General features: G+C 41.1%; 1 protein-coding gene across 1 annotated transcript in view; it reads right to left on the bottom strand.

Annotated features, from left to right (window-relative positions):
• The window catches only part of ngfrb (nerve growth factor receptor b), a 30,079-nt gene extending 17,189 nt beyond the window's left edge, over positions 1-12,890 (bottom strand). Inside the window, exons 1-3 of the mRNA XM_070991471.1 lie at positions 12,550-12,890; positions 8,764-8,905; positions 2,345-2,701 (exon numbers count right to left, since the gene is read on the bottom strand). Coding sequence (XP_070847572.1) covers positions 2,345-2,701; positions 8,764-8,905; positions 12,550-12,585 — 535 coding nt within the window. The 5' untranslated portion in view covers positions 12,586-12,890. The remainder of the gene's footprint in view (positions 1-2,344; positions 2,702-8,763; positions 8,906-12,549) is intronic.
• Between the last annotated feature and the right edge of the window lie 9,838 nt (positions 12,891-22,728).

The following is a 22,728-nucleotide window of genomic DNA, read 5'->3' as shown; positions in this document are numbered from 1 at the left end:
GAGGATGCAGATAATGTGGTCTCTGTTTTACAGCAAAGGTCAGATTTATTAATATCACAGCAAAGTCTCAGCGAAGACTGCAACATGTAAAATGCTACTACAGTAATATCAAAACAAGTTCATTACGGTTTATTATGGTGATGGCAGCCATAACTGACATGCATCTACTTGTCAGCAGCCAGATCACTGATCATTCAAGCAATGAATCTGGCATCACAATCCTCCCATTCTCAGTGGTAGATGAGGTATTCAGATTGTTTACTTAAGTAAAAGTAATAAAACCACAATGAGAAAATACACCACTACAAGTAAATGCCCTGCATTCAAAGCTTAAGTAAAAATATGTATTAGAAGTAAAATGTACTTAAAGTAAAAGTTTTTCCTTTTCATGAGATCAGAAAAACAGCCTGTTTTCAGCTACGTGATCCTGTATTTTACAGCTAATCAAAGGATGTTTGAAATAGATTATTTCGATCAAGAAGTAGAAGGATTTTCTCTACCCAGAAAGAAACTCTTCATCCATCAAAGTCAACACATTTGCAGATGCATGCTTTCCACTGAACAGTAGGTATAAAAAGTTGTAATCTGAAAAGAAACTAGTACCTAAAACTGTCCGACAAATGCAGTGCCTTAAAAAGTAGTCTACTTCCCTCCAGGATGTAGTGGAGTAGTAGTATAGAGTTGCATAAAAGTACAACTATGCTGAATTTGTACTTGAGTACAGTAGTTGAATGTAATTAGTTACATTCCACTACTGCTGATTCTACAATCTGGGTGTTGATATACTGGGGCTTTAAATCAGGTTTAATCTGTTTGGTGTTTGTTCAGCTCAAGCAGCCAACTTTCATTGATGTCTACAAGATCACGACCTCAATGCCTTTAAATGACACAATTCCTCCAGTGTGGCTTAAGTTCAGAACTCAAAGCATAACATAAAGATAATCAAAGCAGAAGAAAATGTCACATAAATATATAGAGGACAAATCTCTAATAGTCTCACTGTCTGTTGTATTCATTACTGGCTCCTTCAAGTAGCCCCATGGGCTAAACTGAAAGCCCTCGCAGGCCAAATGGGATCATGGGAGAGGCACAAAAGCCTCCCTTAAGCCTGAGACTTGCTCTGTCTTCAGCACTGTGATAACAACATCCTTCAAACCGCTGCCCTAAAAGACCGGCCGGCTGATCAACAGACTCCTTTTATTGTCATTTCACAAAAGCGTTGATTTAATCTGTGAGGCATCAGGTCATTGGAATGAGCAGTGACTGCACTCATAAGGAATTCATGATTTGAAGTGTGATACCCACAGGGTGCAATGATATAAAAGAAATTCAGAACCCCGTTCAGAGATATGACCTCCTTCTAAACCCCCAACATAGAAAGAGTGTGGTCTTTGTATCTGTGGAAGGGATGAGCCTGTGAAGACAATGAGACCAGCTTCGGCGTGGCATTTAGGTCTATGGGCCAACAATGTCCACAATGTCGTACTGAGATGATCTGATTATATGGCTGACAATGTGGATGTCCAGCACATCGCACTGTCCGGGCAGTGCTGGACGGCGAATATGTGCCCACATGGATTCTATTGAGGCCACCGTGACCCCAGGCCATACACCCCATCATTCAACTTTACTGGCTCAGCACAGACGTTCACGATAAACTTGCCAAGTGTTTGGATAGGATCGTCCCGCAGCCATTTGCTAAAAAGCTGAAAAATAAATCTCCGAACAAGTGAATTAATTGTCTCGTTAAAAGAAGAGGATCACTTTTTTTTTTCCTTCTCAGAGTAAAAAAAATCTCATGAATGCCTTGCTTCACAAGACGTTTAGTGTTTTAAGTGTTTCAAACTTAATAGTCCATTATTTATGAGCCAAACTGCAAAAAAAAAAACTCCTGAAAAAACAGACATATTAGAGATATCCATCAATATCTGCTGTCACTTCAATACAGCGGAAAGAATTAAACTTAATGTGACACTGAAACATGACATCAGTGATGTGCCTCAGAAACAGCGTCCTTGTTACTCTAAAAAAATGCACCAACAACAATGTGAGAGGGGTTTGTCAGTCATATTGCATCCTCGTTTTTTGTTCCATGTTGGGTATAAATGGCAGCAAATGCATGTGAGAAACAGCAAATGAACCCCTGAAGCTCAAAGAAACACTGAACTTTCTTACCTGAGTTAGGCAAGAAGATTGATATCACTGTCAAGCCTGTACAGTATATACGAGCAAATGTATTTCCCATACACAGCAAGCCCAATTCACGTGTGTAAACATGTCCATACAAGTACACTGTGGCGTGATGTGCACTTCACTATGAACCTGTGGGCAATCATAGTCTTACCTTGACAAATGGTGTCAGTGACAGAGGTACAGGGATGTAATGTTTCCCCCTCATCACAGGTGGTGCAGGGGATGCAGGGCTCCCGAGAACTTTCCTGGTCCGAGTAAGTGTCCCCGTTGCACTCCTCGCACACCGTGTCATGGTTAAAGTCACAGCTGTACAGCATGCCCTGGCCTTCAGGACATTTGGTGCAGGGTTCACACCGCTGTAACACCTCATTCAGATAGAAGCCATAGTTGCATACGCAGGTGGCATCATTGGAGTCTGTGCAGGGCGCCTTCATGCGGAGCAGACCTGTGCACACTGTGCAGGGCTGGCACTTCTCTGTGTGACTGAAGTTTTCTGAGAAGGTTTCACCTGAAAGGAGAAGGCAGAAAAGAGAAAACTTTGTTATCTTAAGCTATTCTTAGCCACTCAAAAGCATTCACAGGATATGCACAATACTGGCTGGTTCCACTCCACGGTTTGAAACAAAAAGTCGAAAGCAAGAAATCATTTCTTCTTTTTCGATTTGACCTTTAGATATGTGTTGCAAAATGTGATTACAGCATCATTCAAATTGTGTTTTTTTTTCTTTGTGAGAAAATGAACAATCCCAGTGAATATAACATGCAGCCCACCCAGTGCTCTGGAAGTATTACTGTATGTGTAACTGCGGCGTAAGTATAAGCAGCAGCAATAGCCTTTAGAAAGTATCTTTAGCTGACGAATTTACATACATCACACATTTTCCTAAATGTTTTGCATACCTGAAATATTTCCTAGGACAGATAAATCCACAGAGGACACAATCAATATTGCATATTTTATGGAATTGTATTTCGGCTGGATAGAGAACTGGGAAACATGCTAAATTATGCAACAGACCTATTTGTAAGAGCAGCGTGTGTGTGTGTGTGTGTGTGTGTGTGTGTGTGTGTGTGTGTGTGTGTGTGTGTGTGTGTGTGTGTGTGTGTGTGTGTGTGTGTGTCTGTGTGTGTGTCTGTGTCTGTGTCTGTCTGTGTGTGTGTCTGTGTGAAAGTATGACCTCAAAAGCTCTCACACACTATGTCTAAACTGTTGACAGACTTATTCTATACAACACATTTTATTTAATTTGAGGAGCTGAAGTGATTAATCGATTGGTTCATTGATAGAAAAATCATCAGCATCACAAATGCCAAATATTCTGTAGTTACAACTCTCAATATGGTCCAACCATCTTAGTTGTTAAGAAATTGTTTGAATTTTTCAGTATTTTGATACATTTCATAGACGAAATGATTAATCGAGTAATGGAGACAACAGACCGATTGATCAGCCTGGTCTCATCAAATCATGTATGAATAAGAGATTGATGCCTGACATCATTTCACATGTAATCACAATGATATTTTGCTTTCCGCATGTCGTATAATGCACAAATATGTTACATAACATCCATAAGTTAACTAAAGTAACATATTATTAACATTATTATTATGCCACATATAGCTTTTTGTCCCAGGCTGCATGTGTTTGTTTCTGCTGTAAAGTTGGTCATTTTAATATGAGGGGTCTATGGCTCAATGTTGGTACTTCCACATCGGCTTCATTTTACCTGGAAGTTCCCCCCCTGGCAGCCATGTGCGTCGCACTGCTCATGCAACTGTGTGGCTGCTCTAAGCTGCTTACGCGGGCAGCAAAATGAAAAGCAAGCGGTTCATCAATGCACACACACACTCCTCACGCAGGCAGTGCGCCCCAGGTGTGAGTTACTGCACCTTATTAAAAGCTCTTACTATAGCTGTGTTCTCCAGATCTCATCGTTATGTTCCTGTCTCAGTCTGTCCGTTGAGGCGCCGCTTTAAGATTCCTTTGCCTACACTAAAGCGGTGCTGCAACCATTGATATTAATAATCTGTTGATTATTTTCTCAACTGATTTGTCTGCAAAATGTAAAATTGTGAAACATTTCCATCATAACTTTGCAGAGCCTAAAGTGTCTTCATCCAGCTTGCTTTGTCCACTCAACAGTCCAAAACCTTAACATATTCAATATATTTTCATAGAGGAAAAAGAAAATCTCTAAATTTTTACATTTCACACACTGGTATAAGAAAATGTTTGGGATTTTGTCTTAAAATGGCTTAATTTCTTTACTCTAACAGAATTAATCTATTATTAAAATGTTGCAGATTCATATCTATTTCAGCTCTAAACTTAATTAAAGTGAACTAAACTGCATGGAGGAGAGAGGGGGTCGTAGACCCTTTGCAGCTCACTGCCTCACAGCATATCAAGTTCTGGGTCTGCGTCGCTGGCCCACCAACCACGGTGAAAGCTCTGATCATGCAGAGATTAAAACAGAGATGAGGAGAGATATCCACTGAGACAAATGGACAGACGGCAGGAAAACAGAGACTGTGTCATTTGAGATGGATGTGTGTGCAGTTAAATTGATGGTGTCAAATGTGGCCTTTCACATTTTTGCTTAATTATGTCTTTAGGAAGGGCACAATCTATCGTTCCTCCCTCATATGCGGGCCTATTGGTGGCCAGTCATATGCTGTTGTCCCTCCACCATTACCCCATTATCTCCTGCAACACCCTCTCTCTCTTCAAACAGACACACACACTCAGACTCTCCTCACCCCCTCCTCCCCATGAGTACTCTCAGATCCATTATCATAATGCCATGCATCAATAATGCAAGTCAGTACATTAATAACGCTAGCCTGCAGCATGAAGGAGGGGGGCTGAAGGGGGGGGGGGAGTGATGGAGGTGGTGCAGACGGTCTTTTCCTGGCTCAGCATTTCATGTCATAACAGTACTTTCGCCTCTAGTCTAACATTCAATCCCTCACTTTGTTTTTGACACCCATAAAAGGACTCCTGACTTTAGCTGCTCAGTGTGAGGCGCGCGTGTGTGTGTGTGTGTGTGTGTGTGTGTGTGTGTGTGTGTGTGTGTGTGTGTGTGTGTGTGTGTGTGTGTGTGTGCATTTTGGGTGTATGTGTGGGAGTTTTTTTGTGTCTGCTTCCGTGTGTGTGGTTAAAAATGTGTTTTCCTGGACAAGTTTGTACGTGTGTGTGTGTGTGTGTGTGTGTGTGTGTGTGTGTCTGAACCATTAGCTGCTGGCTGAGAAGTTCGCCTTGTCTCCATTCCTGCTGTACAGCTGTGATCTCTCTGTTTCATCTCCACTCATCTGTTCATTCATCCAAACTCCTCCATGTGTTTCGGCTGGCTGTCCTCTTGAGCCTGTCAGCCAGGCCCCTGCTAACTATCTGTACTAAATGAAGCCTGAATGCTGTTTGGAAACCACAGTCTGTGTCTTATAAGTGGATGCTTTTGCACATTAGATGCTATTAACTGTGGGCCACATGCCTGAAACAACACACATAAAGACATACTGCCCTATGGTGGATGGGAGTTGATGTTGAAAGAAAATTAGGAAGAAAGATTTTCAGAGATGAAATGTTTTGGGTTGCCTGAGTCTTTGTTAGCACCTCAAAGGAACAAAATGAGCGTAAGTCAAATAAATATTTCTGTATTTATATTCTACGAAATAGATGTTACAACAATTTTCTTTCGGTAAAAAGTTCAAACCAGGACGCTGAGAATCTCCAGTAATTGACTGTTTTAGCTGCAGCTAGCTAGCATAAGCTAATGCTGAAGCTGCAACTCATTGGGTTGAAAACTCTGTCCAGCTGATTTTTTAATGTTTCCGGATAATCTGAGAAAACTATAATCCTATAAAGAGTGTGTTTATCATGCACTTGACAGCTGCATACATAATATGCACAGAACTTACATAAAACATAATATACTAAAGGTGCATGAGTGTAAAATACCCCAAATTCAGCATAGTATGACATGCCCTTTACAGTAACGCTGGGGTAGCTTACCACTGACACAAGACACAATTTATAATAAATTCTTTACACTTGTGCTAATTATTTTTTTGCTTTTGGAGACATTAAAAAAAACAAAGCATTATCCAAACTACTACAGCCCTCTGCATACCAATTTAACATGGAGAAATCCAAAGTCTGACAAACTTGCCATGTCTAGCTATGCTTACTAAACCATGATTGGACAATCAGTGTTTCAACAGATGGTCAACAGGTAGGAGAATAAATAACCTACTGATGGCTGAGACATCAAAACAAGTTGTTGTTAAAAAGCCTTTGCAAACACACACGGAGACACAGAAACTTCAGCTCGATCAGCTTGCATTAGTGATCTAATCGATATGTTTGATGTGTTCTTAAAATATCATTATGGTGTTATCTGATAGAGAGCTATCTACGTTGCATTGCTCTTTTTCCATGAGTCAGAGCAGAGCCTGTTTGGCCTTATGGCAGTTTTGAGCGCCTGTCACAGTCTGTGTTTGTTCATGTCTGAACAGAACAAGCATGGTGAGAGTGAACATTATCACACTGAAAACCTGCATGTTGTGCAACAGAAAGCAGCAACCTCAGAGACTCAGCTGGTGTCGTTAATTAAAATCATTTTGAGCCTAAAACATTAGGTTTTTCACAGGAAATGAACAGGAAAAAATGCATCATAAGAAGTCCATGACTTTATGTTATTATACAAGGCAAAAATATTGTCTCAATGTTATTAAGATGTATAGAAGAGTTATAACACTTCATCTGAAACACTTATAAAAACATACATCAAAACCTAAGAAGCCCTGCAAAAAATGCACAAGTAAATCATTTTCTCCATGTCCACATTCTCTGTGACTTCTCTCATGACCTTTATTCTGAATCATCATCTGAACGTGGGGCTCCTTGGCTCATGGTTTGCCATCCTTCACTGACCCATGGAGGTTTACAGCTACTTCCTAGCCTGGACGCAGGATAGCCAGAGAATTTATACAAGGAAAACTCTGGGAACAGCGCAGGAACTGGCTGAGGACCAATCCTGCTCTCTGCAGGCTCAAGCCGACCTTTGACCTCACATGATAAAGTTACAAAAAGCCTTGAATGTGTTAAATTTATTTTCCCAACACTGAGGCAGAAATTGACCTCCCACACATGGCCTTAAATATCCTCCTGAGCCTTCAGTCCTCAGTCATGTTTACCAAATCAAAGTCTACACTTCTTACTTCTTAATCACTGTGACATAACAACTTGTCTGATGCTCTAAATATCCTCCACTGCAGTTTTCTGTCTGCAACAACATTTGGAACTGGTCCCACTGTTGTATCCTCTCAACATCACTGTCCTCATAAAGTCTTGCAGTCCAACACAGCTTCTCTCCCTAAATGGTCAGGGCCATGAGGAGGGCAGTGATGCTGGAACACACTTAGGTTCTTTACTCCTTAGCATGCAGCTGAATCAGTCTAAGACTTCATTTAGGATATAATCTGCAGAGTATTTGTTTATGTTTTTCAAACGCAGTGTTGAGGACCCATCATTTTTCTCCAGAAGTAACCTTTCCTCTGATCCAAACTGATTGTTAAGGTCTATTATGTTCTGTATTCTAACAAACTGTTGAAATCAGTTGAATTTAGCAGACAGAAGTTATCGTTCATCCAACAACTAACTATTCCCCACACACCACTGTGAAGTTGATTGTTTTGCTTCAGATGAATTGTTCTAACTTTGGTAATCCCCTAAAATTTGATTGAGTGCCATCTTTAGATCACAATCTAAATTTATCTAATACTTTATGACCAAATTCCTGCAAAACTCATGACATTCCCGTCAACCTCAGCTGTGCTTTGTTGAGTGTTAATTAGCCAATGTTCGCATGCAGACTGCCTAAAGTAAGATGTGGACCATGGTAAAGTTATACCTGCTAGACATCAGTATGTTAACTTTGTCACTGTGAGCATGCTGATGTAAGCTTAGCTGAATGCATCACATTTGCGTGTAGACTAGTGTTTATAGTCCTGAGTCATAACTTCAACAAATACAACTTCTACTACGAGATGAAAGAAAATAGCATGTCATACTAAAACAAGATGTTTGCCAAAAACTACAGAAACCATCATCGTCCAGATTTATTTACTGTTTTAAAGGGTCAGCAACACAATTTTGGATCCTACTTAAACATTGTTGTAATTTATGACCCTGCATACTTAGGCCTACTGTAACTCAAATAGTCCAAAACCATGAACCATGTGTGTTCTCCAGGGACAGTAAGTACAGTAGAGGATTTGTGCGAGGAGGACATAACTTACAGAGAGGATGTCACAGTGATAACCATTTAATGCTTTTTGCATCTGATGAAACACTAAATCAGTAGCGCTGGACAACATATCAAAACCAGAACTGAGTGCATGACATGATGTGCGTGTCTGTGTGTCACTATCTCTGCATCAGGGCATGTCACCGACACGGCTCGTTCAGCAGTGCTCAAATGTACACGTGCTTTTGTGTAGTTCTGCATGATTGTCTTCTATTCTAATTCACATAACAATCATACAGCTGTTTTTTGTGTTACTCACTGTCAAGGCAGGGGGCGCAGACAGTCTGTGTGGCTCCACATGGCTTGACGACGCCCTCGCCGGGCTGGCACTGCACACAGCATTCCCCACTGGTCGTATACTGGCCCGACAAACAATCCTCCTGATTGGCCAGAGCCCCAACCTGGCAATCACCAGAGAGATTACTCAAAGAGGGACAAACAAAGAAGCATTTAAATTCAGCAGTACCCTTAATAATAATATACTCACACACACAAAAATGACTTTTTTTTAATTAATAAAGTCTAGTATTGTGCAATGTGAGCACTTCAGCCACAGAGTGTTTTTCCATTATTTCCATTATTTTCAGGGGCCCGAAAGAGGTAAAAATAAACATCCTGTATTTCATAAGAAAAAGCAACAGCAAGAAAGGCAAAATAAACAATAGTCTGAGAGATTTTTTTCTCTTCCCTTTCATCACACTGCATCCCCTTACATTTATTTTGGAGCCACTGGTTCCCAGCCTAGAAGTCAGGACCTCGCCACAGGCTGAGATATAAATCTAAGGGGTTGTGCATTGATCAGTGTTACAGAGAAGAAGAAATAGCAGCAAAACTGTCCGTTGTCGCAGCTTCTTTCTCTATTTCCTGTGTTCTTATGAAAATACGACATAGCTTTTCCTTATTGGGCACCGAAAAGTACTCAAATGAAACTATCTAAGGAGGAAAAATCGCTCTTTGGCTGAACTGCTTACAAATCGTTCATGCAGGGGATCTGTAATGTAAGCTCTGGTGAGTTGCTATGCTGCTCTTATTTACAGCTCTTACCTGAAGACCCTCCTCAGCATTAAACCTGAATTCTAATCCTGCATCAAATGTGTGCACTTTTAAAGTGGGCCTACATCTAAATTCACAGATACAGTATCCAGCATACACGAAATCACACAGTCAGACCAGGTAAATCTGGATTATGTCTGCTCTGCATTCCTCAAACAGTAACCTGTTGAGTGCTTTATTGTTTTGGCCGTTGGCAGGTGAAGATGTACACACTTGCACACTCACGCCTGGGCGTGGATGTCAAACTCTGTGTTTTGCCCTTGAGTTTGTGTGATCTTTTACATTATATATCACAGTAAATCTTAGCCTCCTCGCACCGGGTCTTTTTTATCTTCTGCACACCTTGACCCCAAAGCAAACCTTGATAAAAGCAGTGATTGCCCTCTGACACCGAGCCAGAGGAGAAATCTGTCTTTCATTCGCTCCAGATACATGAGGAGTGATTGTTTTTAGGCCATCAGTTATGAGGCTGACCTAAAAAAACAACTGCCTGCAGGCAGACAAGCCACAGATCAGAGGGCAAAAGACAGCAATATCTTGTTCTGATCCCACATCTCATTAAAAAAGTAGCTGCGGTGAGATTTTAAAGCATATTACAGCTTCCTCCAGACACATGAGCAACATGTGAGTCATTTTACTCTACGGTGATTTGAATATTGTTTGAGGCTCACTTCTTACAGCTGAACATTGCGTCAGGAGGCAAAAGCTACACAAAAGAAAGTTTTGAGTGTGTGTGTGTTTGTGTGTGTGTGCATGCTGAGGGGCGCATTACTGTGAAGGAGGTACGATCAACATAAATTGTCATGCGTCAGAGTTCAGGTGTGTGTGGAATGCTGCTGACAGGAGAAGAGAGCTTTAAAAAAAACATCAAGTGCCCCCTCAGGCACCTCTGAGTCAGCTCGCAGATAGTCACACACACACACACACACACACACACACACACACACACGCACACACACACACACACACACACACACACACACACACGTCTCCCTGTTGCCCTTGATGGTGTCACGACCCATTCACCTCCAAGTCTATTCAGTTATCAACATTGTCGATGATCAAGAATGTATCTTTGGCTTTGTGGGGTGACTTCTGGCTTGCCTGATAATATCTAAACATTTCGCAGTTTCGGGAAAGAGAAGGAAAAAGAAAAGTTGACATTGAGATATGACTGTGCAGCAATTAAATGTTTCACTCTCTGCCTTCAGGACAACAGTGACGTTTCTCTCTGTGTTCACCACAACGCACCCTCCACCTCACACACTTTTTATGCAACAAGCATTCAGTTAAAGATGAATCACTCACGTGCTCACACCTCTCCTGCTTCCTGACCTGCCCCCTTATATATTGTGCACGCCCACTGGCACGCATGCATTTGCGCACACGAGCATAAACAACCTCATATGTGAACAAACCTGCTCTGAAATGTCTGACTGACACTTCTGAAATGACTCCAACTGTTCTTGCGTTTGCCTTCTGCTTATTTTTCTTTTGACCCCATTCTAGCTCCGGGTGTGGGTGCAACACCAAAACGTCTCACAGACCGAAAACTGAGATTCAAGTGCATCACTAATGATTGCTGAGCTGTGCATGCAGATGAATTAATGGGTAATGTGATTTGAGCAAACAGCTTGTGGAATGAAAGGAAAGGATGCGCCGCACTTAGCAAGTTGTAGCTCGACTTGCACGTTTCCTGTAATTGGTTTTTAGACGGGAGCTTGGGGGTTGCACTCTTCAACTTCTGTCAGCCGATCTCCCTGGAGCAAAAAAGCAAGTTGATCACACACTCAGCAGCAAACAGAAGCATCTGGACACATAACTTCAGAGCACCAACCAATCTTACTAATGCTCCAGTCAATTTTCAGTTGGAGGCACTTAACCTCTGGACCTCAGCTGTCAGCGCTTGTTAAGCTATTAGCGTGCCCACTATACCAGCCTTCCAATGAGCTGGGCCTAATTTAAATCCAAGCATGGATCATGAACTGCTGTGAGAACACGGGTGGCAAAGACACTACAGCTGATGCCCTCCACAACAATGCTGAATCATCACCTCCTTACGAAGTGAGAGGAAGAGACAGACAGAGAAGAAGAAGGGAGTGATGTGAGGTGGAAGGAGGAGAGGAGCGATGAAGGTGGGGGGGGGGGGTTGAGGCTGTATCAATATTGCATGCGCTGAGCCAGCAGAGGATGCATACCCATCAGTGGGAGCAACTGTCAGGTATCAGTGAAGCAGCCCTGTTTTTAAACCAGGACCTTGACAAGCCCATAGAACTGACCATGTCCTGTCAGCCCGAAGACACTGGAAAATAAATTTCCTTCCTGGGCCTACATGGCCTCGAGGGACTTAGAGATAAATCAGGGAGATTGTGAGCTGCGGCTCCATGCATCCTCTCAAGATTTCTGCTGTTGATTTCTGCTAATGGAGGGGGAAAAATAGTAAAGTCTTATCAGTTAACGCACAGTTTACTGGTGAGCTCCTCCGCAGAGACCACTGCCACACTGTCCTGCAGGCTGTGGGGCCACATGTAACTGAGAAGGGTGGAACTACACATCCAGCAAGCGGAGCTGTAAAGTGTCAACCTGAACGGCTGCTGCATACATCCGCTGTGCTTCACATTGACACACTGAAGACAAGACAGGTGCAAGGACACGGATTCTTAAGTTCCACACCTCAAGGATCTATTGCAGATATTTGAACAAGTAGCACACTAAAAGGATATCAAACTCGTGAAGATTTAATATGTCGTAAAGTAAGTTGAAGGCATTAAATTTCACTTCGACGCAAGGAAAAGCCTTTAAGGTTTTTTTCTTTAAGGAATTTCCTGTCAAAGGGTGATGGAAGGTTTCCCTAAAACTCAGACAACAGCAGCAGCGATCCTCTATTCTGGCTGTGCGCATTTGCGCAGGTGTTCGCGCACTGGAACATTTATCCATGTTGAGTTTGTGGCAATCATTTCACGCACACTTTGACTGTGCAGGAGCTACTCACCACGCCAAGTAACACTGCTATGAAAGCGGAATTCATCCTTTATCTCCTTTGTATCTTCCCAGAGGGGTCAGTGGGATCGGATGCAGCGCAGCAGGATGCGGGTCTCAGTGACTTCGAGGTGAAATAAACTCGGCTGTCATCGCCGCGTCCGTGCGCTCTGAGTTTTCTTCAAGAAAAACAAACTCTCCAAAGAACTCTCCGCCACCAGGTGTGTGCCGACGCGGGTAAGCACTCAATCCAGAAGCTGTGGCTGCAGACAGAATCCAGTCAGTGAGTAAACTCACCGAGATTGACCCATTGGATGTTCGGCTCTGTGCGCTTTTCTCCTACTGGGCTCATGTGTCAGACGCGCTCGGCTCAACGGCTTCAGGGAAGGAGCCATCTCCCTCCCTCCCTCTCCACGCCCACTACAGACACACACACACACACACACACACACACACACACACACACCCTAACAGCTTCAAGCACTGGGATGTTCTTGCTGAGTCGGAAAAACCAACCACCTTAAATTTTTATCACCTGACAAATTAAGTCTTGTGTAAATTGTCCATTTCGGATGCGGTTTACAGACCAGTGCCAACTGAATGAAAGACTCACTGCAACCAAGATCTGATTAAATATCATTTTTCTCCAGCTTTTACTCCTTTGAGCAAGTTCTAAATTGAGATCCATCAGATTTTCTGTCAATTTATGCCTGGTGACTTTGTCTCCCAAAAGCGTTGGACTGACCTTGTTTGACTATCAGTGCCTGAAGACATGCAGACATCAACACCGACAGTGTGAATGCACCTTTAACCCAGTAATCTGAGATCCACACAAGTTTTCGTTTACTTAATGTATGCAGCAGCGTGCATGCAAGAACTGATCCACAAATAAACTTGGATTAAAAATTTGATGTTCTTGCTGATACTGTCCACCCTATGTTAAATATAATTCATCTGTGGGATTGAAGTCATCTCACAGGAAAACACTGCTGCCTTTATGCATAAGAAGAGACAACCTGCTGTTGGATTAGGCTGACACCTGAGGCCAAATGTTGGCCAGAAATAAACCTGGGAGCACATCAAGTTCTACTTCAGGTCATGACAATACATGTCACCCTGTTCAGTGTGTTACATGCAGAAGAGCAGCAAGTTGATTTTAACGACTGACAAAGCTGTTTGTTAGGTTTGAGATCTGTCATGTTGGTGCACGGTCTTCACAAACTGAATTTCCCTGCAGCAAAGAGAAATGCTCTTGTATCTCTCTGTCTCTTTCTTTGAATGGAGTTCACTGTAATTGTTATGTTACAGCTCAAACACCTGGTATGTTCAAGTGCACGAAACCAGTCAGGGCAGAATGCTTCCTGGCATAATAATAAAGCCCATTAAAGAGCATAATCTATTTTCATTAAAACATGCTCTACTTGTTGTCTCAATAATGTTTCAGCAGGTGGAGCACAGTGGGTTATAGTTGAATATAATTTCTTTGTGAAAATATGGAATCATACAATAATATGACAATGTTTACGTTCTTAACCTCCAGCAGCTGATGCTCTCATTGTTTTATATATTTATAAAAAGGTTAATAATTGGTCTTGAGCTCACTAAGGAGATTCATGTTTTGTGTAAAATGGCTTATATTAAAGGTGAAAGTTGCAATATCATGTTTTAAATTCCCTCAAAAAATGTCTCTATGTTCATTAATATTATCCAACGATACCTTCCAAAATCAACACATCCTAACTTCCAGTTTAACTCGTCTTTCAAACATGGCAGGTGTTTGTTTGTCTGTGCAGGCTGATCTCTACTGTGAAAGACTTAAAACATGCCTGACCTTCACACACACGTGTGTGTGTTTTTAAGATAGAGGAGCTGCATTTCTACACGTATCATCTGAACAAGACAGTGATTCATATAGACCACATAAGGGCTGAGGGCAGTGGGGGACATGGGGGCAGGAGAGAGAGGAAGCTGGGTTGCTATGCATGGATAAATAATGTATGAATGTATAGAGTAAGAGAGAGAGAAAGAGAGATTATTCCATCTGAAATCACTCTTTTAAAACGCTTTAGATGGTGGTGGTGATGGTGAGGAGTGCTTTAGTGTTCAGTGGAAGAATAAAAAAAAAACCATGCAGAGATTTCACTGAAATGTGGATGTGAAAAAAAAAAATCTTTTTTTTGCCACATGCACACAGATGCAAGCACATGGACACAAAGACACACACTGACCATCTGTCACCAGCGAGAGGACAGAGGATGGGTGGTCCAGGAGACGTTCACTGTCCCATCTCAAGTTCCAAGAAAAGGATTCTGTTCCAGGTGGCCGGTCCTGTGGAAAAACGCTTGTGTGGGTCTGTGTGTGCATGCGTGTGGGTGTGTGTTAGCATGCATCTACATATACCTCAGTCTCGGTAAGCTCTCCATACATGTTCAGGTCCCATGTTTATATTTCATGATAATATCTCCCGTGTGCTCATATATATTCATCTTCAACATGTGACAGTTGTTTTTCAGTTTGTTTTTTTTTTACCCACACTGGCCTGAAGAGGAGACCACCTGTCACTCACGCAGCAGCAGCAATGAAGGAGCACAAACAACACGGGCAACGTGATCCACAGTCTGCTTGTGAGCTTTCCTTCTAATGCACTGTAATAGATGGAGAGGCATCACATGACTGGTCGAGTAAGCCTTTAAATTACTCTGAGAGCACTCACACCAATAACTGGCATGAGAGTGATATCATGTTGTGTTTAGAGAGAACCTTTAGAGCACTGCAGTGCCGGCGGTGCATTCCTGTTATGTAGTGTGTTTGGTAAACAACAAGTTCAACAAAGCGGCATCATCATGTGCAATAAAGGTTTGGGCTGGTGAGTTGGTGCAGATATCCTTCATTTCGTCGTGCGCCTGTTGGATCAAAGATTGGGTTCATTTTGCGCGGTGCCAGAGTCGGGCCAGATGGCAACAAACCCCGCTTCTTCCCGTGGGACTCCCTCATCTGCGCTTTATTGATCTGATCCCTCTTTTTCTCTCTCTTTACTGTACATCCACCCCTCCATTCTCTGTTCACTAGCTGCCACATCTCTTGGACAAAACCGTAGAAATGTTTTGCCACAAAGCGTTTATTCAACATTTAGAGTCGGATGGAGAATCTATGTCTCGATGAATATGAAGGAAAACCATTCATCTGTTTGTTTTCTTTACCCATTCATCCTGAGTCACAGGGTTACTTCACTGCTGCTTTGTCTAATCAGATGAGATGTTTAACCTCTTCTTGGACATTTAACTGGGTCCAGAATTGTACTGAAAAGAAACTGACCTCACAAATACACTAATCAGTAAAAACCGATATGTGTGATGCTCAGGTTTCCTTCACTGAAAGCTGTCATTTCTAAATGTCTCTATTACCGTGAGCTTTTCTTGCTTCCCTCCAGAACTCAGAATGAATGAATGAACGCGTCTCCCCTGTTGAAGAACTTGTAGCATGACCTTTCAACTGTGACCTGACCTGAACCCAGCAAGCTCCACTGTCAACGACACGGTTAAGGCGTGTGTGCCTATGCCGATATTGTACATCCAGTCATGTCTGCCCATGATGTCCACGTGTTTGTGTAGAACATGTTTGCTTGCCCCCTCTGGATCAATAATAAAAGTATTGATTTCAATGGGGTTTCAATGGACAGTTTCTCTGTCGACGTTCAGCAGGCACTGAAGGGACTTTTCTCGTGGGGGGGGGGGGTGAACAGGCCTTTGTATTGATCAGATGTGAGCAGACACAGTTCGGTTTAACACACGGGGGTAAAAATGAGCCTCAGGCTGTTGACTGTCAATGCAGCCCATTATGCATTCAGAGACACACAGATCTGGCTGATGTGAAGCGAGTACATGCACTCACAGACACAATATTAACGTGCTGAATCCAGACACGGAATCACAGAGGTGCAGATGCTTTGTGTTGTACTGTTGCACTTTTTATGGTAGAAGCTATTAAGTGCATAACGAGCACGTAACACAAAACGACACTGACTTAGAAGAAAATGACAAACTGAGCCCTTGATCTCGACTAGTTTAATATACTGATCAACTCTGAGCAAATGTGTTTGTTCTTTTGGTTAAAGTGGCTCTTTTCCTCAAATTGTACAATGCAATCCAGTACAACAGCTCTGCCATGAATTCTGCTTTTCCGGAGCTGTTTGTTATTGAGATCGTGGTGGGTGGTGGTGCTGTGCTGGAATGCATTATGATGAAAAGTGTTCTGCCCTTCTCATGTATGGAAATGAGAGGACAAGATATAAAAAACACCTGTCAATATAATGCAGTTCAGTCCAACAATGATAAACATGAAGCTAAATTAACATGTGTGATAATGTCAATCAAGACTGAACATTATTATTATTTTTGTCAAGGCAGAATTTATTTTGAACTGATCTACTTGATTGCAGTAAATTGGACACCTGAAGTGGTCGGTGGGTGTATGTTCTGACTTCTTTCCAGGATGGACTCTCCTAAAAAATGTGGTTTTTCTTCTTTGAGGATGAGAGTTCATGTCCAGGCAGTGGTGGAGTATTCAGATACTTAACTTATATAAAAATACTTATGTCATTCTGCAAATATACTTTGTTACAAGCAAAAACCCTGCATTGAAAATTATTAGATTATTATCCCTGATTAAATGTAAGAGCAGCATTTTACTGTTGTAGCTGTCTGAACTATTTTGTTCAGGACCACAACTAATGAATAATTCTGGATTAGTCTGCTGATTATGTTCTCCATAAATTGTAAATTGAAATGCAGAAAATCCTCACATTTGGCACCATGAAATTGCATTTTTACATGAGAAACTTTGATTACCAAAACAGCCAATTCATTTTCTGTAAATCAGTTCAAATCGACTGACTTCATTTGAGAAAAGTATAACATTTCTCCCTATAAAGAAAAGAAAAGACTGCACAAAAATACTTCAAATTTGTACTTAAATCAAGATGAAGATGCTGTTTCAATTGGAAACTTGGTAAAAAAAAAAAAAAAAAAAAAGTATCCAAGGAAATAAAAGTGAGAAATTAAACAAACACTAAAACACTTTTTCCGTGAGGTGTCTCATCACAATGCATCTGAGAGATAAAAAAATAAATAAATAATAAAAAAAAACATCAACTCAATAACATGTTTGCCTTGGAGATAATCTGAATTAGCTCAAGAACATGCAGCCTGGAAAACCGCTGGTGACTGTACATGAAACTGAAGAATCAGCATCTTGTGTGTCTCATAGATATCAGTCACACTCTCACTGATGAAGATGATGCTGTGGCTAAAACAATGCTGCCCCCTGCTGAGCTGAAGACCGTCAAGCAGTCAGAGGTTCAGAGACACAATTGTACGTGCATCAACCTTACGTGTCTTTGGTCAACACATAATAATAAAGCTTGTGCTGTAACCTTCTAGAAGTTACGTTTTTCGAACAGCTAATTTTGATTCTTAATTATATTGTGGTGACATTGCATTGCAACCACGAAGGCAATGCATTGGCATTTCTGGGATAACACACTTTATGAGGGCATGTCATTAATGGTTAATAAATCCTTTTTTTCATTCTTTGTATATCATTTCAAGAGTTTGCAAAGCAGCTTTTGAGTTGCCAGATTGTAAAGGAAAATCCTTTGGATCAGTGTCTATGCTCCTCCAGCATGCAGCATGTCTGATAAGCCTTTAAATCTGTAGTCATGAAACAACCCCCATTTCAAAAAGGCGATATATATTGCCTTGTTTTTTTAACATTTTGTAATTTATCATTATATATATGATGTATGTATGATGTTTTTATTGATATTATGTGTTATGTACAGCGTGTATTGAGGATGTAACTCAACACTTAGTTTAGTTCTTGTGTGTGTTTGGTTGGTATTGTTCGGTCTATTGTTCTAATTTGTCTGTGTTCATGTTTATATGCTGAAAAGCATCATAAAAATATTGTTAACTTTTTTTTTAAAGTGCACATTATGTGAAATGATTCCTCAGAGTGCTCTTCAGCATGTCCCAAAGTAGAGTACTTGAGTAAAAGGAATCACTTTGCACTTGTGGTTTTACCTTCTTTTTTCTTTTTTTCCCCCCTTTTGGATTCATTTTTGTGCTCAGTGCATTCAGTAGATAAAGCCTCTCCCTCTGTGCTGCTGTCACTACATTCTCAAAATAACCCTGTGTGTTATCATATCAGCACCTTGCACACAATAACAACAACGACAACTGTAGCTTCTCTGGCTCAAACCTAAAAACCAAATCTCTTCTTCCGAATTATTATATATTTGATTTAGCCAGTGCCACTACTGCCTTTTATGTTAAGCTCATCAAACTGAAAAAGCTAACAAATATTAATCTCACGGAGGTGACTGAGTCTCACCGAGAGTGTTTGTGTATCTATCATGCATATGAAGGAGCAAGCTTTCTTCCTTAACACCACCTGCACAAACACTGGAAGCCCATCCTGCACAAAAACACATAAAACGTCTGTTAAAGCTTCGCCATCACTGTTTCTACATGATTTTTAACAATAACTTTCACGACTCTGTTTTTGTGATTGAGAACTTCTACCTGTGGCCCCTTGCTGGGTGCGGTTGGGGGGTCGAAGGAGGGGTCGTCTACAGTCGAATAGCCCCCTGTGTGAGCCAGATGTGGATGGCTGATAGCATCCGTGCACCTCTGGACCGCTTTTATCTCGCTCGTGTCCGAGTGAGGGGAGGGTGGGTTACTGGTGTTGGAGCCTCCGAGTGTTAGAGCCCCTTTGAAACACTGTTCTGAGGTCAGTTTATGCTGACTCATGAGCGTACCGACCGCTCATCAGTGGGCTAGATTCAGTTTTGACAAGGGGCTCCTTAGGGTGTGCGTCTCTCTACTGCTGTGAGTCCTGGTGTCTCAACTGTGAGCACAAACTGAACAACACCTGGAAAAACGCTCCACAGGTAAAACTTCCTTTATTTATTTCTCACAGAAATTATTTGTCAAATGAGACCTTCAATGCAGACAGCACCAAAAATGCTGAGTTTCACTATTATTATTATTATTATTGTTATTATATGACAGGTTACTGATTATAACCATATATATACAATAACCATATATATACCATATAATCAATAGATAAAATTCTGCTCATGGAACTAATGATGCATCACAGCTGATGGGCTGCTGCTGGTATCCTCTATTTACAGTTTATACAGTTTCCATACATGTATACTAAATACTTAAGTTGCTGAATTGCTGCATTTGTTGAATAACACAGTGTATATGGGTGAGTAAATACATCTCATTTGCCTATTATGACATAAATGCTATGGGATAAATTAAATTTTATGTTGTCAAGTATGACGAATGAGGTCAACAAATTGAGACTGTTGCTGACAACAAATTGGTGAAATATGCAGGCGCATATGTTGCAACAGCTGTAAAGTAAACATGGATAACAGAGTGTTAAAGCAGTCTGACACATTTAAACACTGTCATGTCTGACTCCATCTCTTTTAAGTGTTTCTGGAGAGGAAAAACTGCTCTGTGTTACAGGTAACTGTCAATACTGCTGACTTATCAGCAGTGAAGGACTTGGTTGTACAATGGCCTCTGACCAGTCGCTCAGGACAGTGAGTGGAAGCACACACGCATGCACGCATGCACGCACGCACGCACACACACACACACACACACACACACACACACACACACACACACACACACACACACACTATCCAGACAGGGATCCTTTTAGATTTTAGTACCTTAAAGTGTAGTGTACTTCAAACTAAAATAAAAAATAATAATAATAATAATAGAGTACAATTTATTTCTCTTTTCCTCTAAAATACCCAAATTTTAATCCCTTGTTCCCCATAGCTCAGTTTTCTTCCTCTGCACCTACATTTAAGTAGTATCAAGCATCTTATTAGTGCCTCATTCAAACAGCACCACTGCTCTGTGAATTATAGGCTGTATTTTGAAGTGTGGCCATATTATTTTATTTTATTCTTTTATTTGCTCAATCTATTCATTTCACATGCTCAGGCTGTATCCCTGGAATGATCAGTCTTGATTGCACATACTGTATGTACATATTGTTTTGTTATTGATAAAAGAAAGTCATCCAACTTTATGAGAGTACAGTATTACATTGCTGGAATAACCCTTTAATGAATGAAACATCCAAATGTCGTCCAAAAGGATGAAAAATAAGGTTTCGATATGATTAAATGTGGTTCCATGTGTTGTTTTTTATCAAACAGAGCAAAAATGAACATGAGTGCTCCATTTACGTCCCTTTCAGTGGGTGAGTCACCTTAACTCAGCTTTTTTCAATGCCAAACTCTGATGTATGGCTGACTAAATGTCATGTCTCAGGCCTCAGTTTCAGGCGATGGACAGATATGAGATCATCGCCACCTTAAAGGGAGAGGAGGAAGATGAAAAGAAAGCCGACTTCACCCAAAGTGTCACTCTCTGGCCTGGTGGTGTTGAAGGTGAGCTGGCAGGCCCAGCAGTGTAATCCAAGCCTTTGTTGTCCTCCAAACACAGACATTAAATGTGATAAGATGCTGGTTGGATAATGACACAGTGCGACTGGTTTTCTGCTCATACCAAGCCACTGTGTTTACTATCAATATTATGGGCAAGACCGGAACACATCACTCTGTTGGATGTGTGTTTCGGAGAGAATTAGAGCGTGCATGTCCACTTGTGTGTGTGTGCATGCATATATTAGTCCCACCCATTATCAACATACACACACATACACACAGAGGCAGCTTTAAAGAGGTGGTGTTTATAAAGTCACACTTTTTTGCCATTCTGGGGTCAGTCGCTTGTCAGTGCTGTCGGCTTGGCGAGTGCCTGCAGGAGGTAAGTGTCACCTTTTCTGCCACAGCTATCAATGGTAGTTGTGCAAAAATAAACTTGTAGTATCTTTGTAGCATGGGAACAGAGCACTGCACACATTTTTGTCTTATGGTCAAAACTGCAGTTGGATGATTTTCAAAGTGCTTCAGTTTTATTGAAATTATGTCAGAGCTACAAAGTTCTGCAAACACTTTACAACAAAGTAAGTCCCAGAATGCAATGAAGATTTCAGATTTCATGCTTTAATAACGTGTAAAAAAAAATTTAATATTCATTACAAAATGCATAAAGGAGACTCTCAGCACTTCAAGTCATGGGATGACCAGTCACTAGAAGTGATCAGGCATCTTCAGGAGAGCAGGTCCAGTTTGATTTATGATGAGCTTGTGTGTCAGTTGGTCACACAAATTTGATGCTGCAACGGCAACTAGAAGAAGGGCTGACACACACAAATCATATAATGTGAAAGAACAAAAATGTTTGAACTTGCAAAAGAGATTTTGCTTGTGCAAAAGGAATGAAAATTAATAGTTAATAAGTAGCATCTTCCCATTTTTGACACTGACAAAAAAAAAAGCAATTTTTGTAAAGTGGACACTCATGTTGCATTTTGAAACATCATGAAATGTGTATTTTGCTGAAAGTGTTCTTCTGTGTTAGATGCAGAAACGTATTTGGATGCAAAACCAAACTGCTAAATTGGCATCTTGATAATTACAAACAGACACTTGGCGCTTGATAGAAAATTGTGAAGCTACATCTGCAGACATGCAGCACACTGCACGAACACCTACTCACATGATATAATTGTACATACAGGAACGTGCAAATTTGCACTAGATGATACACACACACATAAATGCACACACACACACACACACACACACACACACACACACACACACACACACACACACACACACACACACACACACGCACACACACACCGACGGATGGACTGTAGACAGTGTCTAGTCTGTCTAATCTGAATCTTCCACCCCTTTGCTCAGCTGTGTTTTGGAAATAAATAATTCTGTTGTCACAGACAACTCCAGTGCCCAGGTCCAATCCAAGATAAAATTGACACTCTGGTGATATTTTACGTAAGCCCAAAGTCATCCGCCATCAACCTGAATCCATATTTCCTGTACAATTTATGTCTCTTTATTATTCATTGAACTCATTTTTTTACCGCTTTCCTGCAAAACTCTGGACAAGCAAAGTCAAGATGAACCTCATTATTTTTTTAAATAAATGCACCCAAACACACACATTTTATTCAAACTTTAAAATTTGTATGAAAGCAAATTCAGCGATGAAAC

The sequence above is a fragment of the Chaetodon trifascialis genome, chromosome 21 (genome assembly GCF_039877785.1).
Source record: "Chaetodon trifascialis isolate fChaTrf1 chromosome 21, fChaTrf1.hap1, whole genome shotgun sequence".
Taxonomy (NCBI): domain Eukaryota; kingdom Metazoa; phylum Chordata; class Actinopteri; order Chaetodontiformes; family Chaetodontidae; genus Chaetodon; species Chaetodon trifascialis.
This window is presented reverse-complemented; position numbering and strand designations above follow the sequence as displayed.